The sequence below is a fragment of the Thermochaetoides thermophila genome (genome assembly GCF_000221225.1).
Source record: "Thermochaetoides thermophila DSM 1495 unplaced genomic scaffold scf7180000011820, whole genome shotgun sequence".
NCBI classification, from domain to species: domain Eukaryota; kingdom Fungi; phylum Ascomycota; class Sordariomycetes; order Sordariales; family Chaetomiaceae; genus Thermochaetoides; species Thermochaetoides thermophila.
Window position 1 is genome coordinate 1,519,650 of NW_006383036.1, and position 26,981 is coordinate 1,546,630.

The following is a 26,981-nucleotide window of genomic DNA, read 5'->3' on the forward strand; positions in this document are numbered from 1 at the left end:
TTTTTTTCTTAATGGTAACATGGGCAATGTTTCAATTCAGTGCTGTTTGGAAGCCCCCTTTCTCTCGGTAACACAACGGCGAAGGTGCCCTGACAACTTATCCTAGTCGCAGTGGATCTGACAGTCAAGAAAGTAGGCCCCGTTACATTGCGTGAACTACCTATGTTGCCTCTGACAGAAAGGGCTGCTTGACTAAGCAGTGCAAATTAGATAAAGTGCCAAAGAGTGCCACAACAGGCCTTGGTATAACCACTGAATTATACCAAATAACGAGGATATCTCTCGCCCCGATGCCTGGAAAACATATATGATCTAAGATAATCCATCTTAGGTTGGATATGGAAATTTAATCACAAGCGAACAGATAACACCGGCTAATTGTTATTGAAGTTACTTCGGATCGTTGAACCCGGTATGAGGTTACGGCCCGTTTAACTATTTCACTTCCCTTCGCGGCATTGGCCAGCGTTGCTGGACAGTATAGAGATGAGGTGGCTGCAGGGGCTCTCTGACGCTATTCTAATCCTAAGCCGCAAGCAATATCAAGTGGAAGGAAGTTGCGCTTAGCACTATCAATCACGATTAACAGCCATCCGCTGTGGTTTTGGAAGAGACGTCCCTCTATGCTCAATGGATGGCGGCGGGAGGCTACATAGAAAGGTGCTGCACGCGAGCAGATAAGCTATCTATTTTACATGAGGAGCTTGGGCCGCGCGTCGTCTCCTGCTGATGGCTCTTTATTATTTGCACACTCTTCGGACTTCCCCAACACTGGCATTCTTCTTCGAGTCTTAGAGCTTACGTAGTCACCCACTGCTAAGGCTCTGCCACGGCAGCAAAGTCTGCAAGAAACTTGGGGCATCCTTCAAATAGTGGCTGTTTGGTCATGCTAAACATTGTGATCAAGACATTTACTTTGCGACTCGTATGGAAACAACTTTCAAAGAAACACCAGGCCAGAGATCTCTTGCAGCAAAGGTAGAGTGAAAGGACGTCATAATGGCCATATCAGGTCCCTCTTTATCCTGTAGTGGGTAAAGGATAAAGTAAAGGCGGGATTTGACCCTAGGGAAGAAATATTGAAGAGCCAGATGCAGCGATATCAGATTTGCATGTCATTTTAATGGCGATCTGCGGGAGAGGATCAACGGGGTGGGCAATCTGATGCCTTGAATTCCGTACATGGTCGCGACAACAGTTGAAGCATTCCAGTGAATGATTTGAATGCAGACTGCTGAGCCTTGTCGCTAAGGAAGCTCTTCGCCTTGGATCAGATCTGTTCTGGACATTCTCAGCTGTCGTGATATCCCTAGAAAGATCATTTCCTGCAGCCCAGGCCCTCACAACCTTGCGGTGCCCGGCCATGAACTTACAGGCAGCACAGTGTGTTGGTCTTGGCATACACAGTACATGATGCAAATTTCACATAAGTAGCCTATAAGGTGGAGAGATGCCGGTCCCTTGCCCCACTGGTTCCTGATCGGAGTCTTGGTCTCCCAGAGGACAGTGGGCCGCATATGTGTCTGTGCCATAGAATGAAACCTGACAAGGCGCCAAGCGCCAAGCGCCAAGCGGGGACTGGCCGGGGGCTGCCGCGCGTCCATCCGCGGTGACGGCGATCGGTGATGCTCATGGGTGCTCACACGACAGCCATTGAAGGGTTTCCGGGTTGATAATTGTGCAAACCAAAGGAAAATCAGTCAGGGTAAAAATCAAGGAAAACTCAAGTGTGAACGACATTGACTGGAGATCGAAACGGAGTACGACATTACACTCAGACTGCCGATCTGGGGTCGCGCGGCACGTCAAAACGGTCAATCACTATCAAGTATTGAGAACATTGAGATTCCAACCCCAAGCCAGCTTGATCCGAACGTCAGGTCCAGTTCAAGAATGGCCGGTCCCATTGGGTATCTCATCAATTCTGACCCAGCACCGCCAACTCCTACCATCTCTCAGGTCCAGCAGGTTCCATCCGTACCGTCATCCGCGTCAGTAGCACAGCCAGCGGCGCCATCAGCACCGCTTCCAGGACACCCAGGATTGCCGTCGGTGGCACCGCTGTCATCATTGCCATCGTTCACTTCTGCCCCGGTCGCGAACACCAACGCCGCTCTCACCACGCCTATCGTCAATCACAGCCCGTTCAGGACCTCTGAGGCCTCTGACACATCTGGACTTCCGCTCGTTCTCACGCTTCCGTCCCCTTCAGTACCTCCAGTTTCATCAGTCCCTTCCGTCTCTCCCGCGTCTTCTGTGCCTTCCCTTCCTCCTGTTCCTTCGAATGACCCGGCCTCATCACCCCCGACGCGGCTTGGCTCCAATGGCCACAATGCATCTACCAGTGCCGGCAGCCATGCCAAGGGCAAGCCGTTGTACCAATGTGCCGACTGTCTACGTACATCTGCCCTCTTTGTGCTTGCATGGGTACTTTACTCTTCTCCCCTGGGGCCATTGCTGACTGGATCTTGTCACAACAGGCCGCTACTCGCGCCCTGAGCATCTCCAGGTGTGCACCAACCGCCCATGTCCCCCCCCCCCTCTCCTCCCCTTTGCTTCTCTCTTCATGATCACAATGACTTAGTTGTCTGACTTTTATTGCTAACCGCGTCTGAAACAGAGACACATAGCTGCCCACACGCTCGGGAAGCGCTTCACGTGTGATGCGGGTTTCTCCTCACGCTTGGGCCAAGGTCTAGGGGCTAACACCTTTAACAGGTCTGCTCCAAGGGCTTTGCTCGGATTGATCTCCTGAAGCGTCATCGTGCCAACCACGATGACACTAGTGGGAAGAAAAGGCGTACCAACCTCATGCCAACTGCGAGCCGTGTTGGCAAGGCATGTCAGCCCTGTGCGAAAGCCCGGGTGAAATGCGAAGAGACCAAACCGCATGTCTACCCCTGACCCCATCTCTGGTTTGCCTTATGCTGACAGCTCACAGATGCACACGCTGCAAAACACGCGGCCTGCGTTGCGAGGTTTCTCTGTCCGAAGATGCGCTGCATCTGCATCATATGCCGGTAAACAGGTCCCATGTCCACCCAGAGGATTCTGTCCCTTCCTCGTCCAACGCCTCCAGCGCTTACCAGGTAACGCTGGAATTAAAGACAGAGGAAAGCCCAGGATCAAGCAGTAGCCAGGAGCTCGCGGGTACTGTCCCGTCCCTGTACAAGGAGGAGTCCCAAATTCCTACTCCAGCAGCTTCCTTGGATCAGACGAGCTCCGATTTTGGTCCATATACTGCGGCCTATCTAGGCCCCGCTCACGATGAACACACCAAGCCTGGCTTTCCCGATTTCATCCGTGATATCCTATATCGGTCGTCTTATGGTGATGCTTCTACCAAGCTTGTCGACGTCCAGGCATCCGCCGTTCTTGACTTCTACGATGACACCAACTTTGCGGACTTCAACGACTTCAACTTTGATCCTTTGAGTCACTGGAACATCGATGCATCTCGCACTGCAGCAGACCAGGCAGATGGGGCTGACAATCCACCATCTATAACCGCCATGCGTGCTGCTTTGTGCAAGCTTTGGACCGAGTCTCCGTGGAGGTGGATTCCAGAAAAGACAGACAGTCGCTATACCGAGCAGTCAAACCTCCCTCTATCCTCCCATGATGCACAGGGTGTCCAGCTTGAGGCGAATCCGATGCCGGTGGACCGAGTGACTAAGGACGTACTTCAGGGCTCATCGCGGGATAAGATTCTCGCTATCGTCTTGGGCACCTTGCGCGACAACGCAACAATCAACCGAGTAGCATCCTCGTTTCCTTCGACTGACGCCATGGACTCATGGATCAACGTCTTTCTTGCTGCGCATCTATGCCAAACTTCCTCCTGGATTCATTACGCTTCACTCTATTTAAACTCTCAGTACCCCGAGTGGCTTGCTATTGCTGCTGCTGCTGGCGCCCTGTTAACTCCTGTTCTTCCACTCAGGCGCTTTGGCTTGGCGCTCCAGGAGGCAGTTCGTATGTATATGTCATCATTGATCTGGATTCTTGAAGTATAGCTGACGGTTTCTACGACAGGTGTTGCTATCCCCGAGAGGGCAAGTGCCATCGTTTTGTTTATTAACACTTCGACGTTCCTCACTTCGTGGCCACTAACAGCGAATAGTTTGAAGAGAACAACAGGAGTATTGCCGACCTGGGTAAAGTTCAGGCTCTAGTTATGATTTGGGACGTTGGTCTCTATAGTGGTAACCGGAGAAAAATGGAGATTGCCGAGTGCCGTAAGTGTCTTTTGCGATCCCTTCCGGTCCATACAGCGAGTTGACGCAAGATATCTTAGATTTCCCAATTGCTATCACCGTAAGCGAACTAGACGTACCAGTACCAAAGCTACCTATGCGCGCTAACTCATGACAGATGATGCGCTACCGAGGCAAATTTGCAAGATCCGCCTACCAACAGATCACCATCTACCCCACAGATGAAGGCAAAATCCTGGAAGACAAGTGGAAAGCATGGTGTCAGTACGAGTCTTGGAAAAGGTATGTCCTTTACTTGCCGATATGTCCCTCGGCGCTCCCTGACAACGTTTCAGGCTTTCCTTCCACACATATCTCCGGGACGCGCAAATCTCAATGACACAATTCAACAACATGAACATGTCATACGCAGAACTCACCTTGCCGCTGCCCTGCTCCACACAGTTGTGGTTCGCGCGAAGTGCAGAAGAGTTCAAAGCGTGTTACCTGCAAGCTGGCTTCTCAGACAACAGCAAGAGACTCCCCTCTCTCGGCGACCTCTTCCGTGATATAAGTCTCCTTTCGGCAAACCGTCGGCTTCTTGACGTCCAATTCTCCCTTTCAATTTACCTGCATGGATTCTGGACTCTGATATGGGAGTACCGCCAGATGTACTCTATTCAAAGACCATCCTGTTCAGCAAATCCCCCGCCTCCCAACCCTCTATTGGAAGCCCGCCGTGAAGATCTCCAAAAGGCGCTCAGCAATTTCCACGATCTTATTCGCGGCTGGCAAGAGGCAACCCAAGAGATCATGCTCTTATTTCACTTGATCCTTATGAACCTCTACGTCTCCATCCTCGACCTGCAGCTGTTCACTGGCAAGGAGGGTGAAGAACAAGCCCGAATAGTGTACCCTTCCTTACAGCGGTGGGCAGTTAGCCCGGATGCGCGCCGCGCACTGTGGCATGCAGGCCAAATCCTGCGCCATGCCAGATCGTTCCCCAAGGGTCATCTGAAAGAATTCTCGGTGATTGCTGTACACCATGCAGCTTTATGTGCGTGGACATGGGGGGTAATCATGAGGGCATCAGGGGTTATGAACCCAAACTTTAGCGGAGCAGGTGATGCCATGGAAGGAGTCTCGCAAGAACAGGAGCCACAGACTGATCGGCGGCAAGAACATCAACAAAATAGGGGAGGAGTTTTCCAGCTCGGGTCAGTGACCGCTTCGAAGAACACGGATTTGCCAGTCGTGCTGGTAGATGGAGAGGACGAGACCTCACGCATACAGACCTGGATGGAACATGGTCAAGGCCGGCCTGCTATCAGGGGTATAAGCCACCTAAATTCTCAGGCTAACTCCAGCCAGAGCCATCATCATACCGTGAACGGCGTCAGCAACACCGACCACAACCCCTCACTCGCTGCCAGTAACGGGATGGATACTGCTCAGGCATCGGGCTGTCAATGTAGTGGTGGGAATTGTCAGCAATGCAGTTGCTACGGAACCAGCAACACCATGGAGATTGTTTGTTGTCCACTGGATGATCCACGTTCTTGCATGGCTGTCGTGCAAGAGATCATCAAGGCTAATTTCATCGGCGTATGGGAGAGCCTGCCGCCCCTGAGCGAGAACATCGTTGTTGTGCTCAAACAGCTGGAGGAAGCTGCTCGTGTGGTGGCAATGGCTGCTTCTGCTTCTAGAAATGTACCAGGATCAACCACTCCCACACTTGCTGTGACTCTCCCGCCCGCGGCAATGATGTCTGTAATCGTGGGACCAACGGGTACCTGCATGAGTTCTGAGCCTCTGACAGATATGACTGGGGCAGGGCAGATGGAGGCTGGAAGATGAAGGCGCATACTCTATAAAACAAATGGCTTTGATATTTCTAAGTCCGTATCATCTCATTACCATCCTTTTTTTTTTGGGGTGGGGGGGGGCACAAGGGGGCTACTTTACAATTGAGGATACCATTCCTTGTTTTAGTTGGATGTCTTCTTGATACATTGCCACATATCATACATGTCAAGGTACATACCTACGGCACCTACGTACGTAATGCACGATATTAATATAAGTGGATATGATGACCGTTTTATCCTTCATCCCGGGAACTGGTTCAAATAGTGAACAAAGTTCGACTCCAGAGAATCGAGAAATTATTAGTTGAGGTTGTACTTGCACTCAAATCACTTTATTTTTTTTTTTTGACGCACAAGCTGACACTAATAATTTCACCCACTTCAACTCTCATCTTTTCTCTAAACGTATCCTCGTCATTGCGGCTGACTGGTACCCTGGAAATCGACGCTCTGACTCCTCTGCCCAGCCGCCTCACGATCCAGCTTAACATTTTTCTCCAGCTTAGCCTTCTCTTCGGCCAACTTGGCTGCAGTATCCTTGCCCTGCGCTCCCTCGATGATAAGGGTCGTCACCTGCAGCTGCAGTTTCAGCACCTTATTCTTTATCTTGCCGATCTGCAACGCCCTGCCCTGGGTCGTGTTCTTGCCGCCAGCTGCCTTTATAGCTTCATTAAAACCACCGGCTTTGGTCTCAGCGTTTTCGGCAGTCTTGCGCGCCGCTTTTAGAATGGCGAGATCCTCGGGGTCAACAGCTGCCGGGTTGGACATGTCGATCTAAGCGGCGGTTAGCAGAGACATGGCAAATCAACGATATTGATTCGGGAGGTCGACGCACAGGGAACTTAGAGTGGACTTCTTCGAGACCATTTCCGGCCACTCCGTCGGAGACTTGGAATTTGAGTAGTTCTGGGGCCTTAGGATGGCTCTCTTCTGTGTTTTATGCTCGGCATCTGGTGTGGGAAGAGCCAGACCGAAGGCTAGGAAGGAAAAGAGTACCACTACTTCAAGCTGCATCTTGATATGCCGTAGGTGTGAGTTCTGCACAAATTAGAGGAATCAAGAGATATGGAGAAACGAAAGGAGCACAGCTGCTTGCTAAAGGTACACTGAAAAGCGAAGCGAGGGAAGTGAAGGATGTGTCGAGACAGAAGTTTGAGAGATGAGCAGAAACTATTCCCGCATTGGTTGAAATTAAGGCCGCTAATATGCTATTTTAACGTCATTTTAGGATCCTATACAGTCAGCTTCAATTGCAATTCTCATGCGAAACTAAACGATTGGGTGAAAGCTGAGCCCCAAACTCTCCCCAGGGCAAACGACGCTATGAAGACCATTATTTGACCACACATTAGTTGAGATCCCATGGTCAATCCAATAAGGACCTGACGACCTTCGGGAAACAAAACAAATCTTGGGCTTTTTTTTAATCTTCACCGCCATAGATATTCTCAAGTGTGTTTTGGAGGGTGTTGCATAAGGTTGTGACGGTGGTTGCCAGTCGTCTCATCCCCTTGTTACTCCTGATTCCAGTCAGGATCGCCAGTGTCTCATACCCCGCTTCAACTTGCACTTTGTTAAACAATCCAGGTGCCATGCAGAAACTATGATATGCATAGACGACAGCTCTGTATATCGAGATCTGGTATGCATCTTGATTAACAGATCCCGTGAGTTACAGAAAGCGGGTGCCAGAGCCGGCACTTTCACTTGAGCTTGTCTAGGTGTGTTACATTGCACCCGCATCGCAAGACTTGCAGCATTAAAGGTGAAGACACATGATGCGTGCCATATCCAAATTTGTCCATTGCCCATTGAGTTGTAGTTCTGCCTGGCAAGGGAAAGGGTCAATACTTGGATATTGTCATAGTGAGCATTGATCTGTCGCTAGGATTTGTTGTCTGTGTGCTTTACTCAGTATACAGCTCGAAGAGCCCGAAGCCAAAGGCGGAGTTTGGGGACCAGTCAACTGACAATCCTAACATCATTACAGGTAATCTTGGAGCAACTAGGCAACTTAGAGAAAACGACAACTCAGAGGATAAGAAAGTTCGAGAACGATTAGGTGCTGAAAAGAGGCACCTAAGAATCATGGTCCTAGCGGCAGCCAGTCCTACACGGCACATCAATCACTTTAGTTTGACAGGGTTGATTTTGCTGGTCCCCCAGTTGTGATGTCAGTAATGGACAACAAACACTGTTGCAGCTTGGATGCTGTGCCACATATTTCACAATACAAATGGGTTTAGCGCCTGAGTGCATTTGCAGCTCTCACTTTCATCCTACCCCTCCCGATATAGCGGTCAGGGTGTGCTCCATGGAATGCCGAACTGGAATAAACTAGGTAGATAAAGCCAGCCAGAGAAAGTGGAAGAGCTCACGGGAACACAAAGGCCCGGATTGTGGGAGGGCGGTACGTAATACCATGAAAGGAGTCCTGATTGTACGACGTCGTACTCGAGCAGCCCGAGAGGTGTTCAAGAGAACGTGTCAGTTAACAGGTTGTCATCGCTCTTTTGCTGCTGGTTGTGTCAGTTTCATTAAGATTCACGAGGGGCCTTGCATCATTCAGAATTGCACATTTGGAGGCTTCATATCAGCCAAGCTCTGCCAGGCTTCGCCCAGCTTTTCGGTACTTCACGGCACTTAATTGTTCCCCGTCATTAGAGTCATCGGTCGCAATGATACGTTCCGGCTGCAGGATATGCGGAGTAGTCCCTGTTGTGTTGTTGCTGGTGATCATACTGCATATGTTCCTACAATGGGGTACTTCCCTGACCTTGGGCAGCTTCACCAAAGGCAAATGGCCCAAGCCTCTCGATGTCGAGCTTGTTGTAGCTAGTCTTCAGAGAGAGGAGTAAGCCGTGAAACTCTCTCCCAAATCTCCCAAACATTCTGTCTCCAACGGCTAACAAGGCTCAGCACATTGTGGGTGCATCGCTTTATACCAGATTGGAGGACAGCTGTCTATGTTGTTGACGACCCGTCAGCAGCATACACAGTTCCTCAGAACAAAGGCCGCGAGGCCATGGTCTACTTGACGTACGTTACGATGATTATGGGAGGAAGGAATCAATCCCAGGGACAAAGGCCTGATGGCTGACTCCGATTCAAAGGCATATCATCGAAAACTACGACAGCCTTTCATCAATCACCGTTTTTGTTCACGCGGCCCGCTTTGCATGGCATAACGATGATCCGGACTATGACACTGTTAGGACCCTGCACAACCTCAACCTCAGTTATGTTATAGAATCGGGCTACGTAAACCTGCGATGCGTCTGGACACTGGGGTGTCCAACTGAGATCCGTCCACATGCAGACTTCCTGGATGAACAAGGGCGGAACGAGGAAATTGCGCAGGGCCGCAAAATCATGACAAAGCATGTGTATAAGGAGGCACTCCAAACGCTTATGCCCGGAATGATGGTACCGCACCTAGTGGCCGTCAGCTGCTGCTCACAATTTGCAGTGTCCCGAGAAACCATCCAGACACACCCAAGAGAGGATTATGTGCGTTGGAGAAAGTGGCTCCTGGAGACGCCATTGGATGATGACATCACAGGCCGGATATTCGAATATCTGTGGCATAGTGAGTACTATTTCTCTGCTTCGGGCTGAGTGACACTGTCTGAAACCTCGACACAGTCATCTTTGGCAAGGACGCTGTGTTCTGCCCACCAGCGGGCGAGTGCTATTGCAAAGTCTACGGCCTTTGCGACCTCAAGTGCAGCTCTTTCGAGTGTGAGGGACGATATGTACTGCCAAAAGTGGCCAACTTGCCGGTCGGATGGCCAAAGATCGGTTGGGATGGGGAAGAAAGAAACTTTACTGGACCCTTATGATAGATATTCCAGCGTATTAGAAAATAGAAAGGATCGTTCAACAATAACAATATCGGTCCAGAGCTGACGACGGCCTGGCGGGGATTGGGGATGCTGTGGGGAACAAGAAAGGTCGGTGTCCAATGTGGGGTTAAAACAGGGATGGCACGGATCACCCCCGCACTTCCCCGAGCGGGGCAGGGCTCGGGCCGATGATAAACGACAACATCCAGCCGGACAAGCCCAGCCCTCCATATGCCTTCAGGGACCTGTCCCAAGATTGGTAGTAGCCAGTGGCTGGCGTTACTCCATTACTCCAAGCGTCTGCAATCAATGGATCAAGTCAACTCACGTAGACCTTCAGCAAAAGCGATGGCAGCCGATGCCAGCCACGGGCCAACCGATATTGGCAAAATTAGGAGGGCTCAGAGCAGCGGCTCGAACTCTGGTATCTCGGAGTCAAGCGGTAGCGCAAGATACCCACTTACCTACTGTGTACGGATTACCTGCCCAACAATACTTGCCCCAATTATACGCAAGGAACAGAATGCTTGATGTGTTCTGTATAGTCCCTGGCTGATCCCCACCTGTCTGTTATTGAGCTGTTCCTGTTCCAAGTCCCAAAAGCCCATCTAGGATCTAGAATCTATCATCCATCCAGCTTTCCTTGACCTTATTGCCATCAATACCTACCTAGGTGCTGTTGTGGGCCGCCATCATGCCGTATCCCTCGACGTTCCCACCTCTGGATATCCCTAATGACATCGACCTTTGGACACTACTGTTTGATAAGCAGGGAGACTTTCCTCCATCTAAAGAGATTTTGACATGCTTTGAGACCGGGCGTTCCTACACATGGGAGACTTTGCGCAGGAAATGCGTCGAGTTCGGGGAGGGGCTTCAGGAACAATGGGGTTGGAAGAAGGGCGACGTGTTGGCCTTCTACACCCCAAACTCCATCGATGTGCGTCCTTAATTCCTACGGTTTGATTCTAGGGCCGATGCTAACATATTCCCAGACCCCAATCCTCACACTTGGCGCTCTCTGGGCAGGCGGCGTGGTTTCGCCCGCCAATCCGCTTTATACCGCAGATGAGCTTGCTTTCCAGCTCTCCAACTCGTCTGCGAAGGCCTTGGTCACTCAGCCTGCTTATCTTCAGACTGCTCTCATAGCTGCTAAGAAAGCCGGCCTTCCCCCAAACCACATTATCCTCCTCGGGCCCCAGAACGGTCAAGTGTCGAGCAAACACCCGCATTTCACAACTATCCGCGGCAGTAACAAGTCTCCACACATCCGGCCCCCAATCAACCCTGCCACGGATCTGGCCTTCCTCGTCTACTCCTCCGGTACAACCGGCCTGCCCAAAGGTGTCTGCCTGACCCATCGCAACATGGTGGCTAATCTTCTCCAAGCCAGCTACGTCGAAGGCATTCAATATCGTAGCAGAGGAGGGCCTGACGGTCGTGGCGATAAGCAACTCGGCATCCTGCCCTTCTTCCACATCTATGGGCTGACTTGCGGAGTGTTGATGTCCATATATGAAGGCTGGCAGCTCATCGTGCTGGAGCGATTCGACTTGCACAAGGCACTGCAGGCCATTGAAAAATATCGGATAACTTTCGCATATATCCCACCGCCAGTGGTGCTCGCCTTCAGCAAGCATCCTGATGTCGAAAAGTATGATCTTAGCTCGTTAAAGGTGTTACACTCGGGAGCAGCCCCTCTCACTCGGGAGTTGACCGAGGCAGTGTGGAACCGGTTGAAGGTGCCGGTGAAGCAAGGGTTTGGTCTCTCCGAGACGAGCGCAGTGGTGTGCTGCCAGACTGTGGACGAATGGGCAAAGTTTATGGGATCTGTGGGCAAGATAATGCCGAATATGGAGGCCAAGATTGTTGATGAACATGGAAAAGAAGTTCCGGAGGGCGAGGCCGGTGAGCTTTGGCTCAAGGGGCCTAATGTGTTTCCGGGATACTTCAAAAACCCGGAGAGAACGAAAGAAGCATTCTCTCCGGACGGTTTTTTCAAGACAGGTGATATCTTCCGTCGCGACAAGCACGGAAACTATTATTGCGTTGATCGCGTAAAGGAGCTGATAAAATACAGTAAGTCGTCCCCCTCGTACCTCCAAACAAGTCAAGTAAATACTTACTTTCAAACACAGATGGTTACCCTGTCCCACCAGCTGAACTCGAGGGCGTACTTCTGGGTCACGCGGACGTGGCTGATGCCTGTGTCGTTGGTATTGAGGATCGAACGAGAGCAACCGAAGTTCCACGTGCTTATGTAGTCCTTCGCGCTGAAGTCACACTCAAGAATGAGGCCGAAAAGGCACAGGAACTTACTGAATGGGTAGCAGCTCGGGTTGCTCCACACAAGAGGCTGCGCGGCGGTGTTCGATTTGTGAAACAAGTCCCGAAGTCGCCGAGTGGCAAGATCTTGAGGAGAGTGGTGAGAGATTGGGCGAAGAAGGAGGGTAGGGCTGAAGGGAGCAAGCTGTAGCCTCGCTGGCTTCAAGACCTAGGTTTCTGCCGTGTCATCGTACCAGAATGCCGCGATGTACATACCCATCGAGCCTTATACCTGCTTTAACGAATGGTGCTGTAAATCCTCCATATAGCGCCAGCAAAAGTCCATACCCATGGTCCATATACCAATACACAAATCAATCCATAATAATACAGAAATGTTGAACCATCTAACCCATCTTCTCAGCTTCTTCCATCAGCTTCTCAACGCTGAACCTGGTATCCCCTTTACCGAACCACTCCAACAACTTCCTCCTCTCCCCGGCCCTCTCCCGAGCCTCCTTGCTCATCTGCACACCGTCTGCATCGCTTAGCTCCCACCCTCCGTAAAACCTCTGCAGACACATCACAAGCCATCGTGCGTCGTCCACCTTCACTCCCCTATCATCCATTACCATGCCCTGCATCAAAACCACCCCCTTTTCCTGGGCCAAATCCTTATAGTGCGTCACAGTCGTATGTGGCACCGCAAACTCTCCGCGCGCCTTATACTCAGCCAACTGGGTGAACAGGACAGTAGCCGAGCGCGTGGCCGCGTCCCACGTCCACTGTAGGAAATGCATCTCGGCGCCGCCTTGGTCAGGGTGTGGTACGGGCAGCACGAACTGGGGGTAGCTTTTCGCGAGGGTCTCCATGGCCTCAAAAGTTCTGGCGGGAATCACAGCGCAGAGGGAGTTAGGCTTGGCCTGATGATGGACTCGCCAGATTGTAGAAAGCTCTTCGGTGGGCAGAGCAGAGGCCTTGGGGAGATCGAGGATAGCTGACAATGGTTTTACTCCTGTTGGAGAAACCTCTTCACCGCCAGCAGCGGCTGCCTGCGAAGCCGCATTCCCCGTCACCGAACCATCTTTCTTTCCCCTCTGCTCCTTGACCAGTTCATGCATCTTCCTCTGCTGCTCCAGCAGTCCCGGCGGTACCACGCGGTCCGTCTCCTTACGGAACTGCTCGATCTTGTCCTTGTAGGCTGCCTTGAGCGCATCGATGTCGGGAAGACCCTCCTCGCGCGCCTTGCGCTCTAACTTCTCGCGGTACTTCTCCAGCACGGTCCGAGTCGGCTGCTGCGTTGTCGCCAGGAAGCGCACATCATGCACTTGTGCCCAGCGCCGCTGGTTCGACGCGCGCAGCATGCGTGTCTGGCAGCTCAGCAGGTGCCGCAGCATCGGGACTCGTGATGCCGCCATTGTTGTTGTCTAGGAGCGGGATTTGGCTTGGCTGCGATGAGTGCGAAACTTATCGTCCTGGGTGCAACTGAAGGCGTTATAAAAATTGAGGTTCTAGACTGACGTCAGGGAAGAAAAGCAACCCTAACCCTGAATACAGGAGGGTGAGGGAAGCGGGTTACACATATGTCCAAATTTAGCCAGATAGGTAGCTACACAAATAAACCTTTGTTAAAACGGAACACTAAGTTCTAATTTGCATTGCTTTCTGATACTGTTCGAGGAAGATCAAGCGACATCGGGCAGAAGATTGGCGCCCTTGGACTACGATAGGAGACGGTAATCCTTATGCATAATCCGTACCAAAACCTTTAGATAGATAACAAACGTCTGCATCAGTTCAGATGAAGTATTGATGAATCCGCATCTCTTTAGTGAACCTTGACGGCCAGAGATACCAGTATCAATGAATATGGATATGGTCAGATATCCCTTCAAATCAACACTCAATTCGCCCGCATTGTTTTACATGAAAGCTCATTTTTAAAACACAAGGAAACCGCTCAAGACCATGTAGCACGGCAACAACCTCCTCTGCATAGCCTGGCCTGGCAGGCATCATGATGCGCAGGAGGGACGTGCCACCGGTAAACACGTAAACCCCTTGCCCTTGGCCCGGCTGGTATTATCCTCCACCTTTCCACATCCCCACGCCGTGAAGCGTCATGTCTATTCTGGGCACATCAAATGGCGGAATTAAGCCACTGAGATCCAGACAACTCCCATCTCCCAACAAAGAACCCATCTGCGAGGCCGGGTAGGTTACTCGCGGGTCGACTTGAAAACATAGGTAGGGGTGTCCTCCTTGAAGGGAACACCGAGCTCGAAGAGCTTGGTGATGACGGCAGCGAAGTCCTTGAAGAACAGGTCATTGTCGGCAGCGTACTTCTGGACCCACTTCTTGAACTCCTTGTCCTGGACGAGGGACATATCGGCCGGGAGCATCATCAGGGACTTAGTCTTCTTGTCCTCATACTGTGTTTATTGTGTTAGCAATAGCCCTTTAGCCCCGGGAGAAGTTTCGAATGAAAACTAACCTGCTTGGGGCCGTTCCACTTCTTCCACTGCCACTTCTCTTCGAGCAGGAGCTTGAAGTAGTCGTTGGTCAGAACAGTAGGAGAGAAGGTCCAGGGGCCAGAGTAGCCGGAGCGGTCGGGGTGGCAGCGGCCCAAAGCGTGGGCACCAGCAAGGGCAACGATCTCCTGATCGTTGAAGCCCATGCGGTAGAAGATGTTGCGGAGGTGGTCCTGGCCCTGAGCAGCATCGGGGAGACGGCCATCAGGAGTGCAGGCGGAGACATCCTTATCCTGGCGACCAGGGCGGAAGGGGATCTTGGGGCCCATCATTTCCTGGATAGCGCAGATACCACCGATGATCCAGAGGTCAGAGTAGGAGATCCAGGGGAATTTGGCTATCAAGGAAAGTCAGTCAAGGTCTTCAACTTTGACCACTTTAGACGGTCGAGGAAAGCTTACCCTTGACGGGCTCAAGGAAGTCACGGGCAGCCTTCAGACCAGCATTGGCGCCGTGGTCAGCCTCGGGAGAGAAGCGCATAGTGGCGCCGTTGCTGCCGCCGGTACCAGTCTCCTTATCGTAGGTGCCGCTGGCGTGCCAGGCAAGGCGGAGAAGGACGGGGCCGTAGCTGCCATCATCGTAGTTTTCATCCTCCTCCAGGCGGTTGGCGATCTCGTTGTAAACAGCCTGGTAGTCCTCGAACTTGGGCTCAAAAACCTTAGGAGTGACAGGGGTCGAGCCGTTCAGGTAGAAGTAGGCACCGCCGCCGGCAGCAGCGGCAGCACCAGTGAGCCAAAGCCAGGCAGACGAGCCCTTCTTCGCAGGTTCAGATGAGTAGAAGCGGTGGCCGCTCTGACGGAAGGCAATGCGAGGGGCAGCGCTAAGGGCGGGGCGGGCCGAGGTGCGCAGAGCGCGGGCGAAAGTACGAGTTGCGGTCGCCATCTGGATATGATACGAGTTCTTTGGTTAGACTTGGCACTTCTCGACCTCTTTTCCGCTCTTCAGGACAGGTGTTTTGCGGATATGCCAGGGTAAGGTGGCAGGAAGGAAGGGTTGATGGGAAGGGAAACGCAAGATGGCGCAATTTCCGGAAGTTGCTGATAAGGACGGGAATGGGGAAAAAGAGAGACTGGGGAACAGAAAGAAGGTAACGAAATCCTAGGACCTTGCTCACCTTTGGGTTTGGGAATTAAAAGAAGGGATGTGGCAAAAACAGAAAGGAAGAGAATGCGGCAACAGAGGAGGGGAAACGGCCAGAAAAGGGCTGTTTGATGCTGGGGACTGCTTCGTAATGTGGGAAGTTCAGGCACTGGACCCCAAAGAGCTAGCGGAGCTGGTGGAAATCTACCTAGGGCACTTTCGGCTCTTGCCAACGGCTGGTGGGGAGGTTGGAATCGAATCGAAAAAAATGTTAGATTTAGCCAAAATTCTATTGGTCAATATGCTATCCGGGGACCCCACACACAGTGGACCTAAAGATCCTGAAGACAGTGTGAGGAGGTTCCAGGGCTCAAATCAGTCCAAGGTTCGTCCCTCTCCCGGAGAATCTTATCTCGACACGCCGCTCGCCGCTGTGGGCATCGTGGCCATCGAGACGGGGTTTGGCGGGGCATTCAGCAGGGTTGCCACGCAATGACTCAGCCGAGTACGTTCTCCGAAAAAGCCCGAACAGCACCGCAACATGAGGCTCTCGCATCGATGAATGGCCTGGGCACCCATGGTGTACCTATGGTTTCCAAATCCCATGTCTGATGGGCTTTGCGTGCCCCGTGAAAAATCACCAACTTAGGACCCCGAGAACGAGACGAACAATACCAAAAGATCTGATGACTCAGGCCTGCAACGGGCAAAACGCCTAGAGCCTGGAAGTCCCAGCCACGAGTCAATAGGTGCCAATTTTCAGTGCTATTTGTCATTCGTGCCGAGGAGCTGTGGTCGCCGCACAGAACATTCAATATTGCAATTCGGCGACTTGAGGACTTGAGCCTTGAGCACTCGACGTGGATCACGAGTTACTGCGGGACTCACAAGAATGGGTGGCAACCGCTCGAGGGCGCGCGCGACATGACACGGAAACACGTGCCTCGGCGGATTCCCGGCTTGGCGTGTTGAGGCTCCCCCCACATGACAGAAGATGAACGCCGATGAACGGCGCTCGGCGGTGGACACCGAGCAATCGCCGTTGAAAATTTGATAATGGCCAATATCAATTACATAGGTTTCTATGCGTAAACCATCGTGGTTATCAAGACTCATCGGCCAGCTCCGACATATGCCAGGACGAGCTGCAAACCTGCAGAGGACGAGCCTCTTGGGAGATACTCTGCGCTCTTGAACTCTCGAGCCGCTCCACAGCCGCGTAACGGTATTGCGGCGATGCTGTTTTTATTCAGGGGTAAAGCTACGCCTGGGACAAGTTAGGCAAACAGGCAAGGTAGGTTGCTAAGATGTCCAGCAATACGTATCACGGGTTTGGAATCGACACGTGGACAGCATAAGTACAAGACACTGATGAATTAGGTAAAAAGAGAGGGAGAAGTTTTGCACAAGACCTCTCACCCGCCGTCCATTTCGGATGGCAAGACGAATACCTACACATAAGATCAATAGAAGCTAAAGTTGAGTGTCTTCTCACCTCGAAGCCACTACTTCCGAAACACCGCCGTTATATAGCAATCATTATCATACAAAACAGAAAATATGGGCTGTTGCTGTATGCTTCACTCACTCACAGGGACACAAAATAGCCGTGGCTTTATTCAAAGCTGGCTGGACCTGTAGCGTTCGGATCGGGGTCATAGAACAACTCATAGTAGTTGTAATAACGCCTCTCGGCCCGTAGTCGGGTCGCCTCATCCAGTTCAGAGAGTCCACCATTCTCTTTGCCAAACTTCGCCCTGGTGATGGCGGAGACGGACTGAGGACTGTTCTCAATGATTAGCGTCATTACCACTATCACATCGCATAATTGGGGATCAGAAAAAACTCACCCAAACAACTCCCGATCAATGATCAGGAACTCTTTCATAGCATCCTTGCCACCCCGCTGCTGCAGGTAATTCATGTAAATCTGACCCAGCTCCTGCTTAACAGCAGGGGACAGGTGGCTCTTTGTGCGCATCTCAGTGAAAACATGCTTGACGCGTTCCGCATGCTTGGCCTCCAACTCCGCGTTGGTGGGCTGAGCAAGCTCAAACTCAAGCCACTTCTGCCAGAAGTGCCGGCTGTTGGCGTACCACTCCACATTCTTAACAAAGGCTGTGCGCGCCTCCTCGGGCGAGCCTTTCACTTTCCAGAGCAAGTATGCCCATTCAGCCACAAGAACCGCCTTGGTGTAGAGATCAACCTCCGTTGAGTCAATCTGCCTCTTGTAAACCTCGATTGCCGCATCAAGCCCACTCTGGCGCCGTTGAAGGTTGGCCCACGCAACAATCGCCTCCACACAATCGGGAAGCTTGGTAAGGATAGATGCATAGATCTCCTTGGCCACGTCAACACGGCCACAGGCTTCCTCGAACTGGGCAAATTGAATACGGATACCAGGCCGGCTGATGGGAACAAAGAGAGTAGATGCACGCAAATAAATATTGCGGACCTCCTCTTCCTTCTTCTCTTGAGCAGCCATCCAGCGGGCATACCGGAACCAAAATTCCTCATAAAGAGCACAGGTGACGAGACAGCGCTCATAGAGGGCAACAATACGGTGGTAATTGCCTTCTGCCTCCTCGAAGTCTAGGTACTTCCGCCAGTTGGCCAGTTGCGCGTGCTCGAGCTCCGTAACGTGGAAATAAGGACGCTTGATCTCGGCTTCGAACGTCCAACGCTTGTTGGTTTCAGTCTGCGTTGTCTGAAAGACCTGGTAGTAGTAGGCATCAATCTTAGCCCGGATATCACGTTCGATTTCGAGCTCGGTCTTCTGCATGGCAAACTGAGCAGCCTCGGCCTCGACTTCAGCGCGGAACCGGATGAGAACATCGGACGATACCAGCTCATGAAGAGGGCGAGTGTGGGCCATCTGCCGGAAACGCTCATAGTAGCGAGCATACTGATGCATCGGGATATAAATAACACGCTTAAGGATGGCGAAAATCCTATCATGTGCCTCCTGCCGAGTCTCGTACTCCAGGTACTTGTCCCAGAAGGGGTGAGACAAGAAGTCCAGGCCGATATGCGTGGCAGCACGCTCAAAGAGCCTAGGAATGAGGTCAGCAGTGAGTAAATCTGTCTGGAAGGGGGCGGGGTGGACGGGATGGGAGCTTCAATACAAGAGGGGACTTTGGTGTTGTAAGAAGCGACGCGTTGCAGCCAAGATAGCCAAGTGACATCTCCGGGGCATGTGCGAACGAGAAACGAGCAGACGGCCACAGTATCATGAAACGTGATCTGCTAAGTACAGCAGAACCTGGCTAATCGTTGTGAGAGAGGCATCCCAGCAAGGGGTGGCAATGGCTGCCATTGGTTTTTCTCTCACCATGTCCCGCGCGTGTGTGTCCGTGTGCGTGTGTTTGTATGTGTATGTGATAGTTGGCCGGAAGTGGTATGTGGTGCTTCTCTCTCTCGGTTCGGCGGCGGCCAAGGCGGCCTCGCAGAAATGCTGCGGTGAGGTATTATGGAAGGGGGGAGGGGAGGGGGATGGGAAGGAAATTTCCATCATCACTTACTCTCTCACCAGGTGGGGAGTGTGAGTTGTCTCCATCTTGAAAGAGCAGTACTCGGTCCAGAGGTCAACCGAGTTGGTGATGCTGGCGCAGCCCCGCTCATAGACCTGACCGCCATGTCAGCAGCTGTATGATTACGTCGTGTGGCCGATTGAGAAGACCAGCAACCGGACATACCATCTCTGCCGCCTCAGGGCCGGCAATGTTGAACTCGAGGTCGGCATACTTCTTCCAGTAACCAAAGAGGAGCGGAAACTTGAGCAGAAAACGGTCGTACGAATCGCGAAGCGTTGCCAGGGCTTGAGGGCTGGAATTGCGGTTTAAGCCGCCCTCGAGGTTCTCGCAAGTCCGAACTAGCCTCTCCCAGTTTTCGAAGTTGTCTGGATCCGAGTCCTACAGGCAGAAAAATTGCATCAGCAAACATGCCTCCGAAGGCTTCTCTGGCCTGCCGGCATTGCTTTGAAGAAACCTGCTGGTGCTTGTGATGGGCTTGAAAGAGCCTGGCAACTTACGAGCTCGGCATTGAGACGCTTGATTTCGGCATTTTCCTCGTCAGAACCGCCGTAGTTGAAGTCGCCCATCTTGAAACAATGTATGTCAAGACTAAGGCTACGAAACTATTTAGACAGGGGGCTCTAGGTCAGCAGAAATTGGTGTAGAGGTCGGGGCTGCAGGAGAGACGTAGGTAGAATCAACCCTGTTGACCTCTAAGCGTGTGTCAAAAGTTCAGGAATAAAAGGGTGCGTGAACGCTGGTGATGAAGCAGCAAGGTTGTGAAAAAGCAGAGGCGCAGGCAGAGACCCACTTATGATGCGCGTCAAAGAGACACGGAGTGCACAGACCCGCTTGGTTGCCAAGCGACCACCGCAAGAAGCTTGGCGTCCATAAAGTTTGTTCTGTGTACTGGTCTCTGTTCGACCTTTTCTCTTTTCCACCAGGCTTGTGATGATGCCATCAATTGTGATAGGAAGAGGATGATTCTCTATAGCTTGGGAATGTGATCTTCCACACTGATGCAATCTGAAGCCTATTTGTGTTCTCTTCTTGTTGCTTCTTTCTTCTTTGTCACTCTCTGCTGTTAGAGGTTAACTCTGGTCTTTTGCAGGGCTGATCTAAATTAGTGACCTGGATAATATTTAGGACAAACCTTTTTAAAACGTTATGCTGCTGATTGATAGACTAAAATGTGACAATGGCTGCCTCCTCAAATGGGACACCGATATGGAACCAAGTTGATGAATGCATTTTCATGGGTACTATCTAGGCAGATACTTTAGGTGGCTTCATAATCTGTATTCTATTTTGCTAAGAGCGTGTCGAGACTTGTGTGCATCAAAATATGAGAACGGTTGTTGGACTTACAGGTGGAAGCCATGTCCTTATCCTGCACGTCAGCCCCACGCAGCCGCGGCTGTGGACACAAAGTGTCTGCCCGCAGCCTGACCCCGGGAGCCACTAGCGCAGCCGACGCCGCTGCGGTTACACCGTACGTACCTTTATGTGGCCTGCAACCTGCGGACTGCCTTGCACATTGACAGTGTCCCTGGGATTCCCATCGGTTTAGGTGGGTGTTTATGGTATGGGGACTACTGAGGAAGTTGAGTCTCACCGCTTGCATGATTGTCACCAGCAAACCATTTCCAAAGAGTTACGACTGGTCAACATTATCAGTTTGGGTTTCTGCATCTGGCACAACCCCAGGAAACCAACTGATCTCTCTTCAAACCCGAACCACCATGCACTGTCCACCTAGAACAATCACCATACTTGCTCCCCTCCATCTCCCTGTTATGCGCGCCTAAACCCACACCATGAGCCAGATTTACAGCGATTCGGTGGTAATCGCGCCGCAGGGTTCACGCCCATCTGCAGATATGACTAGTCAGATTTTCATCCGCGACTATCCTCACCGCGCGGTCGCAATCGCATCCGGCTCGCACACCCTGATCTTGCGTCACAGCCCAGCAACGAGCGAAGCTTCTTCCAACGGCAGCCTCGCTTCTTCTGGGCGCCAGCGCTCAGGAAGTTCCGGTAGTGTATCTTCAAAATGCATGGTCGAGTTCACACCAACTTCAAAGCGACTACTGGAGGACTATCGCCCGCTCACACCGCGCCCCATCTATGGAACGCTGGGACTCATTTCCACAGGACGTGATGTCTTTCTCTGTGTGATTACGCAGGCATCTCGTGCTGCAACCCTTCGGCCAGGGGAAACGGTGCAGAGAATCGAAGCTGTGGAGTTCTTTTGCTTGAATTCGGCCGAGTACGACGACGTCCCCACGGATCCTTATGACCTCGACTCGGACATCGCTGTCCATACCGGCCAAGGGTTTGGCCGGAGAGATGGGCTGGATCACCCATGCCAAGAACTACAGAAGCTCTTGGGCAATGGGACATTCTATTACAGCACCGACTTTGACGTGACAAATCGCATGCAGGATAGGTGTGTGAACGAGCGGCTTGAGATGCTCAACTTGAGAACTAGAACGTTCGCTAACCCCATTCCAGGCCAGTTGATGCCACAGAATTCGATCTTGATAACTTCGATGAGTCCTTTCTATGGAATTCCTTTATGATCCGCCCCCTTATCCAGTTCCGGTCCCGACTACAACGGCATGAAAGGGAAGTCCTTGATGCATCAAGGATTCTCACTTGTGCAATTCGCGGTTTCTGCAAGACTATTCCCATCCCCCAGGCTATGGCGCCCTTGAGCACTTCCCGCTCTGGACTGCCCTCATACTTAACGGTCATATCGCGTCTCTCATGCAAGAGGGCCGGCACGAGGTTCAACTCGCGCGGTATTGATGATGATGGAAATGTTGCCAACTTTGTTGAAACAGAAACGATCTATTGGAGCCCATCAGGAGTTGTTTTCTCCTATGTCCAAGTTCGCGGGTCGGTCCCCGTGTTCTGGGAACAGTCTGCTGGCCTGCTGCCTGGTCAACAGAAAATCACCATCACTCGATCCCCAGATGGTACCCAGCCAGCATTTGACAAGCATTTCTATGGTCTGGAACAGGCATACGGCGCTGTGCATGTGATTAATCTCCTGAGCGCCACAAAGCCATGGGAGCTTGAACTTACCGAGCTCTATCGACTTGGCATCAGAAACTGTCCACTTAGTCATCCTGGTGGGAACAAGTCTAAAGACCACGCCTTGCTGAGAGACACTGAATATGACTTTCATGCAGAGACAAAAGGCCCTCAGGGTTACGTAGCAGCTAATGAAATCCGCCGATATATTGAAGACTCGGCCGACGGTTTTGCGTACTATCTGGCCGAAGAATCAGATGAGGCACAACCCGACTGTCAGGGCGAGCGCAGATACGTTGTCATTTTGCAACAAGAGGGTGTCTTCCGGACCAACTGCCTCGATTGCCTGGACAGAACAAACTTGATTCAAACAATAATCTCTCAGATGGCTGTTGAATCTTTTCTTGGTCACCGGGGCGAGCACGCCCTCTCAGATTTCTGGTCTAGGCATGGTAGCTTGTGGGCTGATAACGGTGATGCTTTGTCTAAGATATATGCTGGCACCGGCGCCCTCAAGTCTTCGTTCACAAGGACTGGCAAAATGTCTCTTGCCGGCGCAATTGCGGATGTGCGCAAGTCTGCTACAAGGCTCTATATCAACAACTTTGCCGATAAAGCCCGACAAAACACCATCGACACACTCCTTGGCAGGCTGGTAGGCCAGTCACCCGTGATTGTCTATGATCCTATCAGCGACTATGTTGCTGGCGAGCTGCAGCGGCGAAGCCATGAGTTCTCTTCAAATCAAAAGATCCACATGTACGTGTCGTACAAATAGAGAGGTTTAGGTTTGACAACAGTAGGGCTCTGCACGATACTGACCTGTTGCAGCTTCATTGGGACATTCAATCTAAATGGCAGAACTGAGGGCATCGATGAGGATCTTTCGCCATGGCTTTGCCCTCCTGAACTGAGGGGTATCCAGCCAGAGATCATTGCCATTGGGTTTCAGGAGATCGTAGAGCTCAATCCCCAGCAGATCATGAACAGTGACCCAACCAGGAAACAAGCCTGGGAGCGGGCAATCAAGCGAACGCTCGACAAGCACTACAAGCTGGAAGGAGACGATAAGTACGTCTTGCTCCGAAGTGGTCAGCTTGTTGGCGCCGCTTTATGCATCTTTGTCAAAGCCTCGGTGCTGCCTCACATCAAAAATGTCGAGGGCAGCGTGAAGAAGACCGGATTGTCAGGGATGGCTGGCAACAAGGGAGCTGTGGCAATCCGACTCGATTATGCCAACACACCCATCTGCTTTGTGACAGCCCATCTAGCTGCTGGCTTTGCAAACTATGATGAGCGGAACCGAGACTATGCTACGATCGATCAGGGCCTCTGGTTCCAGAGGAACAGGGGGATCCGCGACCATGGTAAGCCATTCTGCAATGAGCATGAAAATATTGCGCAACTGACAGAAAACAGAATCCGTCATCTGGTTTGGCGACTTCAACTATCGAATTGGGCTGGATCTCGAAACGACCAAGAACCTTGTCAAGAAGAAAAACTTGGAATCGCTATTTGCCAACGATCAACTGAATCTGCAGATGATCGCTGGTCTTGCCTTTCAGTATTATTCAGAGGCCCGCATCAACTTCTTGCCGACATATAAGTACGATATTGGCACAGACAACTTCGATACCTCGTAAGTCGTGGAGCCCACCCCCCCAGAAGATTTGATTCTTTTTTTTTCTCAGACCGGACTGACGAACCGAATGTAGCGAGAAAGCAAGGATTCCTGCTTGGACGGACCGGATCCTTCGAAAGGGGAGCAATCTGCGTCAGTTGGTTTATAATTCCGCCCCTCTGCGTTTCTCCGATCATAGACCCGTCTATGGCCTCTTTGAATGCACAGTAAACATTGTGAACGAGAAAGTCAGGGATAAGATCAGTCGGGAAATCTACGAGCGACGCAAGGCCGAAGTTGGCCGTGATACACCGAATCTCTTAGACGATTGGGAGGATGAAGATCTCATCGGCTACGAGGCCATAGAGCCCGGCCTTCCGGCGGCCAGCTCGGACAGGCAGAAGTGGTGGCTAGAAGGCGGCAAGATGGCGCGGTCAGGGATCAGCCCGCCCAAGCCCGAAAGTCCGGCTCACCAAACTATTCTCAATCCTAAACGACAGGCTAACCCATATGTGTTGTCTGACGAACCAGATTGGGTCAGCATTCCAAGATCCGAGTCCCGGATGTCCTCGTTCTCTAGCATGTCAACATCGCCCTTCGAAAACATCACCCATTCCATGCTATCGTCGTCCGCGTCAAGCTCAGGGCCTAGGAAGCTCCCTCCGCCATACAACCCATCAACTCTGCCCGCTAAGGTTGGGCGAATGCAAATTGTTGACGAGGCAAAAGCTTCTCAAACTGAAGGCCCGCCTCCTCCTCCTCCGCGTAGGACGACAACCAACGCAAACTTTGGTGCTGCAACCATTGCTTCAGCTAGCTCGCCCTCTGAATCTTCGAAGAGAAAGCCGGTACCGTCCAAAGACACCACACCAGTTGCCAGCGGTACCGGTACTCCTGCTGTAGCCAGTCCTCCCCCGATCGCAGCGAAACCCGCGAATCTCAAGTCCAAGCCTGCTGTTGCGCGCAAACCAGCACATTTGGCCGCGCCAACTTCCCCGGCGAGTAGTACCTCGACGATTGGGCCAGCCGATACGGCAGTACAAGCGCCGCAGCCTCCTCCACGGCACTCAATATCTAGCTTCGGTAACGTCGGGTTTGACAGCACGCTCACACTGCTTGACTCAGACCCTACCTTTGATAACCCCCCTCCTAAGCCGCCGCGGCGGACCAATACAGGCGCTAGCGTCGCCAGTATGCCGCCCTCTATTGGCAACAAACCGGCAATAGCAGTGACATCAATCACACAATCGCACCGAGTAATACCTCCTGCCGGTGCTCTACCTGGAGCAGGCGGAATCCCTCCAGCGATCGGAGCGGCGATAGCGGCGGCAGCCCAGGAACGCCGGTTAGCGCTCCCGCAAAGGAAGCCAACAACTGGGACTTCCGGCTTCATGGCTGGGGTTGGAGCTGGAAACAACGCTAATGCTGAGGCTGGAACTCCGGGGGAATTTGGTTCTAACATCAATCTCTCGTCACAGAAACAGGCTCCGCCACCACCCCCAAGGAGGACAACGAATCTTGATCTGCTGGGGGATGATGATGATGCGGGGAGCATGAGCGGGTGGGAAGCCTTGAAGCCCATGAGATAATTGCAGAGATGAACATTGCATCTTTTGTTCCCTGATTCTTGAAGGGAGTTGTCGGTTCGTGAGGGACAAGCTGTCCTTCACGGATCGCTTTTCCAGTTCCAGAAAGTCCTGGAACTTGGAGCCGAAAAATCTCACGGTTAAGATAAGGCCAGAGGCATAGGATGAGCTGAGCAAGGAGGCCGGGTATTCCAAGCCAGATAGCACCACTGCCCTCAACTTTAAGGAAGAACGAGTAAAGGAGTTGATCAAAGCGAAAGTTCAGAACCAATGAGAGATAAACGGCAACGGACAGGGTTTAAAAGCGGATTTGGACTTGCGACCGCAAGTTGATACGCTAAGCTTACAATCGAGACTACCCAACGTTCTGATAGAGAGGTCGATGAAAACGGAATGGGCTGCTGATCAGATCAGCCAGTAGTGTATATGTTTTACAATAAGCCAAGTGTCTTCCTGGAAGTTGTGCGGTGATATGTTTGATCAAACCTTCCCGCGGTCAGCCCTGTTCAAAATAGCTAGCGAGTTACCTATTTGGTGCCTATGTACATCTTTATGCAGTGCACAGTACGCGGCACAAACCAGATGGTGCATCATACCCATTCCAATTACAGACGTCACCGAATCTCAACGTCCTGATGAACACCCGTTCTCGGTGTGTCCGGCACCCGAGTTCTGCCTGATTCATCGCAGGAAGCGAGATAAGTATCCAAGGGGGGAAGAAAGCATCAAAAGATACCTCTGGACAATGGCGAGTTAATTGAGTTGGAGCCGGGTTAAAAGAATTGGTAAGTGGGTGCATCTCGGTTGCTCATGAGAGCCATAGGAAATGCACATGCGCCTACATACCCGCCTAATGTAGGTCCATGTCCGTCCGATTCATCTTGTCACCACTGCCAGCCGCAGTTCCTTATCATGTCAGATGCAACCTTATTCTACGTGCATACCTACCTACCTGCCGTAGCAAATAGTTTCCATGGCTGCAGATGCCTTGCCTTCTATACTAACGGGTATGTCCATGAGTGCTTATACAGGATATGCTCGATCATCACCGTTCCAATGTGCTGCAGCGCAGCGGGTTTGCTGAGGGCTGCGGCATGCACAACGAGCGCTGTCCGTCGAACTTCCAAGCACCTGCTGGTAAGCGTCAGAGCATTGCATACTGCCCTGTCCTCTTGGGACAGTGGTCCATGCCTCTGTCCCGAGCTTGCTGGGTGCCCGGGGCTGAGGCGGGTCTGGGCAGCAGGTGGGGTCCATCCATTGTCAATGGGTGCCGTCGAGAATGGAACAGCCCAGGCTGCAAACAGTGGTGCTGAGGCGGTGGCCATCGCTGAGTGATCAGCAGCCCCACCCACGCCAAGCATGTTAGCACACCCCGAACGATGCATCGTCCAGGGTTCGTGGTGGGCTGCCGGTGGGTGCTGTGGGTGCATGTGGATGC

The 26,981-nt window shown here is 52.0% G+C and overlaps 7 protein-coding genes across 7 annotated transcripts; 3 read left to right on the top strand and 4 right to left on the bottom strand.

Moving 5' to 3' along the window:
* Positions 1 to 1,893: 1,893 nt before the first annotated feature.
* Positions 1,894 to 5,421, top strand: CTHT_0054090 (transcription factor regA-like protein; the record flags this gene model as incomplete). The annotated part of the gene is made up of 10 exons (XM_006695681.1): positions 1,894 to 2,398; positions 2,481 to 2,509; positions 2,621 to 2,718; positions 2,942 to 3,975; positions 4,036 to 4,067; positions 4,124 to 4,238; positions 4,298 to 4,317; positions 4,375 to 4,499; positions 4,553 to 5,253; positions 5,312 to 5,421. The coding sequence occupies 10 exons, from the start codon at positions 1,894 to 1,896 to the stop codon at positions 5,419 to 5,421; spliced, it is 2,769 nt and encodes a 922-aa protein (XP_006695744.1).
* Positions 5,422 to 6,478: 1,057 nt separating this feature from the next.
* Positions 6,479 to 7,078, bottom strand: CTHT_0054100 (uncharacterized protein; the record flags this gene model as incomplete). Its single annotated transcript, XM_006695682.1, has 3 exons — positions 6,479 to 6,838; positions 6,900 to 6,977; positions 7,061 to 7,078. 3 exons carry the CDS (start codon positions 7,076 to 7,078, stop codon positions 6,479 to 6,481), a joined length of 456 nt encoding a protein of 151 aa, XP_006695745.1.
* A 3,525-nt stretch (positions 7,079 to 10,603) lies between these two features.
* Positions 10,604 to 12,385, top strand: CTHT_0054110 (uncharacterized protein; the record flags this gene model as incomplete). Its single annotated transcript, XM_006695683.1, has 3 exons — positions 10,604 to 10,849; positions 10,905 to 11,988; positions 12,048 to 12,385. 3 exons carry the CDS (start codon positions 10,604 to 10,606, stop codon positions 12,383 to 12,385), a joined length of 1,668 nt encoding a protein of 555 aa, XP_006695746.1.
* Positions 12,386 to 12,581: 196 nt separating this feature from the next.
* CTHT_0054120 (uncharacterized protein) lies at positions 12,582 to 13,592 on the bottom strand (the record flags this gene model as incomplete). The annotated part of the gene is made up of 1 exon (XM_006695684.1): positions 12,582 to 13,592. The coding sequence occupies one exon, from the start codon at positions 13,590 to 13,592 to the stop codon at positions 12,582 to 12,584; it is 1,011 nt and encodes a 336-aa protein (XP_006695747.1).
* Positions 13,593 to 14,393: 801 nt separating this feature from the next.
* CTHT_0054130 (uncharacterized protein) lies at positions 14,394 to 15,587 on the bottom strand (the record flags this gene model as incomplete). Its single annotated transcript, XM_006695685.1, has 3 exons — positions 14,394 to 14,606; positions 14,669 to 15,042; positions 15,107 to 15,587. 3 exons carry the CDS (start codon positions 15,585 to 15,587, stop codon positions 14,394 to 14,396), a joined length of 1,068 nt encoding a protein of 355 aa, XP_006695748.1.
* A 1,813-nt stretch (positions 15,588 to 17,400) lies between these two features.
* Positions 17,401 to 19,884, bottom strand: CTHT_0054140 (uncharacterized protein; the record flags this gene model as incomplete). Its single annotated transcript, XM_006695686.1, has 5 exons — positions 17,401 to 17,569; positions 17,636 to 18,838; positions 19,307 to 19,410; positions 19,481 to 19,696; positions 19,816 to 19,884. The coding sequence occupies 5 exons, from the start codon at positions 19,882 to 19,884 to the stop codon at positions 17,401 to 17,403; spliced, it is 1,761 nt and encodes a 586-aa protein (XP_006695749.1).
* A 1,230-nt stretch (positions 19,885 to 21,114) lies between these two features.
* Positions 21,115 to 25,546, top strand: CTHT_0054150 (uncharacterized protein; the record flags this gene model as incomplete). Its single annotated transcript, XM_006695687.1, has 5 exons — positions 21,115 to 21,746; positions 21,812 to 23,095; positions 23,168 to 23,703; positions 23,756 to 23,975; positions 24,052 to 25,546. 5 exons carry the CDS (start codon positions 21,115 to 21,117, stop codon positions 25,544 to 25,546), a joined length of 4,167 nt encoding a protein of 1,388 aa, XP_006695750.1.
* Between the last annotated feature and the right edge of the window lie 1,435 nt (positions 25,547 to 26,981).